General features: G+C 48.2%; 1 protein-coding gene across 1 annotated transcript; it reads right to left on the bottom strand.

The window, feature by feature from the left end:
- Positions 1-579: 579 nt before the first annotated feature.
- Positions 580-2,985, bottom strand: LOC147736494 (heat shock 70 kDa protein-like). The gene has a single exon (XM_086953227.1). The coding sequence runs from the start codon at positions 2,773-2,775 to the stop codon at positions 838-840; it is 1,938 nt and encodes a 645-aa protein (XP_086809353.1). The 5' UTR covers positions 2,776-2,985; the 3' UTR covers positions 580-837.
- Between the last annotated feature and the right edge of the window lie 400 nt (positions 2,986-3,385).

The following is a 3,385-nucleotide window of genomic DNA, read 5'->3' as shown; positions in this document are numbered from 1 at the left end:
TGGGAACGAGGATGTATGCCAGACACTGTAAAGTGGTGAGGACTTCGAGAGATGACCTGCACTGGGATGTCAGATTCAGTCAGTTTGCAGGCTGTTTGCTGGTGTTTTGTTTCACTTTAATGGGGATAGAAAGGGAGCACTGGAAGGACGGAGCCCCTGCATTACTATGGGGGCTGCAGAAAGATACAATCTTCAGACGAGAGTTGTAGGTGAGATGAGGAGATGAAGGGAGAGATACTGTGAGGGGACCGTGAAAGAATTATACACTCTCTTTCCAGGTGTCTTGTTTTGACATTACGCTGCCCCACCCCATCCTCCTCCTCCCTGCCCCCCCCCCCCTCCAAGCACCTTTAATAAGACTCCCACCCCAGGAACAGGTATAGCTATCTCCACGTTATGGAGTTCCAGAACAACGCTCAAACAGGAAACAGCATCAAGAAAACAATGATTTAAAATTAGAAACTGAATATATAAAAAGATCTATTGTACCAAAATGTTTACTTGTTCAGCCGTAGACATTTTCACAACAGAAGGCAATGTATTCACAAGGAACAAACAAACAACTTCAAATTTAAACTAAAAATAGCATTTTATTTAAAGTGTTCAAAGTGCCAGCTTTGAAATGTTACATTTAATCAGATTAAATATCTGCTAAATTGCTCACAACATATCATCTCTTGAAACAACCAGGCTTAAATAATAAAAATAAACAAATCTTCATGTAAACATTAGGGTCTTCAATTGGCAGAACATTTTCAATTTTAAAAAAGTAATCTGTCAATTCAGTAATTAAAAAACAGATGGGAGTCCATGAAAATAGTCCATTATTGTCCATCATTAATCCACTTCTTCAATGGTGGGTCCAGTGCCGGAGCTCCCTTGGCGAGCCTGAGCTCCACAGCTCCCACCAGGCATTCCCCCAGGCATCCCACCTTGGTACAGTTTGGTGACGATGGGATTACAGACCTTCTCTAGCTCCTTCTGCTGGTGCTCATACTCCTCCTTCTCTGCCAGCTGATTGCTCTCCAACCAGGCGATAGTCTGGTTACATTTGTCCACAATCTGCTTCCGCTCATCTTCGCTGATCTTGTCTTTAAGTTTGTCATCCTCCACTGTGCTCTTCATGTTGAAGGCGTAGGACTCCAGTGCGTTCTTGGCAGAGACTTTCTCTCTCTGGGCTTCATCATCTGCTTTGTACCTCTCTGCCTCCTGCACCATCCTCTCAATCTCCTCTTTGCTCAGTCGACCCTTGTCGTTGGTGATGGTGATTTTATTCTGTTTTCCAGAACTCTTGTCCACAGCAGAGACATTCAAGATACCGTTGGCATCTATATCAAAGGTCACCTCGATCTGTGGCACACCACGAGGGGCCGGTGGGATTCCGCTCAGATCAAATTTCCCCAGGAGATTGTTGTCCTTGGTCATGGCTCTTTCACCCTCATACACTTGAATGAGGACACCTGGCTGGTTATCAGAGTAGGTGGAGAATATCTGGGTTTGCTTGGTTGGGATGGTAGAGTTGCGTTTGATGAGGACAGTCATTACACCACCTGCTGTCTCAAGCCCCAGTGAGAGAGGTGCTACATCCAGGAGGAGCAAGTCTTGCACATTCTCAGACTTGTCCCCCATTAGTATAGCAGCCTGCACTGCTGCACCATAGGCCACAGCTTCGTCTGGGTTGATACTCTTGTTTAGTTCTCGGCCATTAAAAAAGTCTTGCAGTAGTTTTTGTATTTTGGGAATGCGAGTGGACCCTCCCACTAGCACAATGTCATGGATCTGAGCTTTGTCCAACTTGGCATCCCTCAAGGCTTTCTCCACAGGATCAAGAGTCCCTCTGAAGAGGTCAGCACACAGCTCCTCAAAGCGTGCTCTGGTGATGGAAGTGTAGAAATCGATGCCTTCGAACAGGGAGTCAATCTCGATGCTGGCCTGAGTGCTGGAAGACAGGGTTCTCTTGGCTCTCTCGCAAGCAGTTCTCAGTCTCCTGACTGCCCTCTTGTTCTGGCTGATGTCCTTCTTGTGCTTTCTTTTGAACTCCTCAATAAAGTGATTGACCATTCGGTTGTCAAAGTCTTCACCTCCCAAGTGGGTGTCTCCAGCTGTGGCCTTAACTTCAAAGATGCCATCATCAATGGTTAGAATGGAGACATCAAATGTACCACCGCCAAGGTCAAAGATCAGGACATTGCGCTCTCCCCTGCCACTCTTGTCCAGGCCATAAGCAATCGCTGCTGCTGTTGGTTCATTGATGATTCTCAGCACATTTAAGCCAGCTATTACTCCAGCATCTTTAGTGGCCTGCCTCTGGGAGTCATTGAAGTAAGCAGGCACAGTGATAACAGCATTGGAGACTGGGTGTCCCAAGTATGCCTCGGCAATCTCCTTCATCTTGATCAGGACCATGGAAGACACCTCCTCTGGGGAGAAAGTCTTGTTCTCCCCTTTGTACTCCACTTGAACCTTGGGCTTCCCACCATCACTCACCACCTTGAAGGGCCAGTGCTTCATGTCAGCCTGCACAACTGTGTCATCAAACTTTCTGCCAATCAGTCTCTTAGCATCAAAGACGGTGTTCTGGGGGTTAAGGGCCACCTGGTTCTTGGCAGCATCTCCAATGAGCCTTTCAGTGTCTGTAAAGGCCACATAGCTGGGGGTGGTGCGGTTGCCCTGGTCGTTGGCGATGATCTCCACCTTGCCATGCTGGAAGACCCCCACACAGGAGTAGGTGGTGCCCAGGTCGATGCCAATGGCGACTCCTTTGGATGCAGTCATTTCTTCAGTGTTGTCTGAGCAGCGAGCTCTGCTTCAAGATGCTTCAACAGCCTCCTTTTAAAGTCCTTCTGGCAACAGCTGAATAGCTTTTAGAATGCACCCTGGTAGTAGTCTCTGAGATGTGCTCTATTCGGCAAGTGATCTGAAGAAACTTCTTCCGCGATGAGCGTCTGTGAAGTAGCGCGTACAGACTGTGCTTCTTCGGTCAGTCTCTCGCCTTCAAGCTCTAGACTTGCGCTGCAGTCTCCTCCGGGTCAGGACTCTCTCTCTCCCTCTCTTCGATTCACCTCTCTGAAGAATGACAGCTGAAAGGCAACGCGGCGTATTTATACTCTGCATGCCCAGGGGCTCCTGCGAGACCAACCAATCACTGCGCGCCCAGCCCTCCCACCGTTCCCAAACATTCCCGAGGTCTCTTCGGCCAGGAAGCTTCTAGCGCTTGCCAGCACAAGTTTCGTAACAACCAATCAGGACGAGTTATAACCCTGATGTCACTACACTGGCAAACATAACAGCAAAGGGACAAAAAGCTCAATCATCGCCCTACTCCTGGGCGGCCATGTTGGACGAGAAAGTCGCGGAAGCGCGTCAGTGTTGACCAACCTGAATC

Source organism: Lissotriton vulgaris, chromosome 1_2 (assembly GCF_964263255.1).
Source record: "Lissotriton vulgaris chromosome 1_2, aLisVul1.2, whole genome shotgun sequence".
Taxonomy (NCBI): Eukaryota; Metazoa; Chordata; class Amphibia; order Caudata; family Salamandridae; genus Lissotriton; species Lissotriton vulgaris.
The sequence above is the reverse complement of the archived record's forward strand: the minus strand, read 5'-3'. Positions and strand labels throughout refer to the sequence as shown.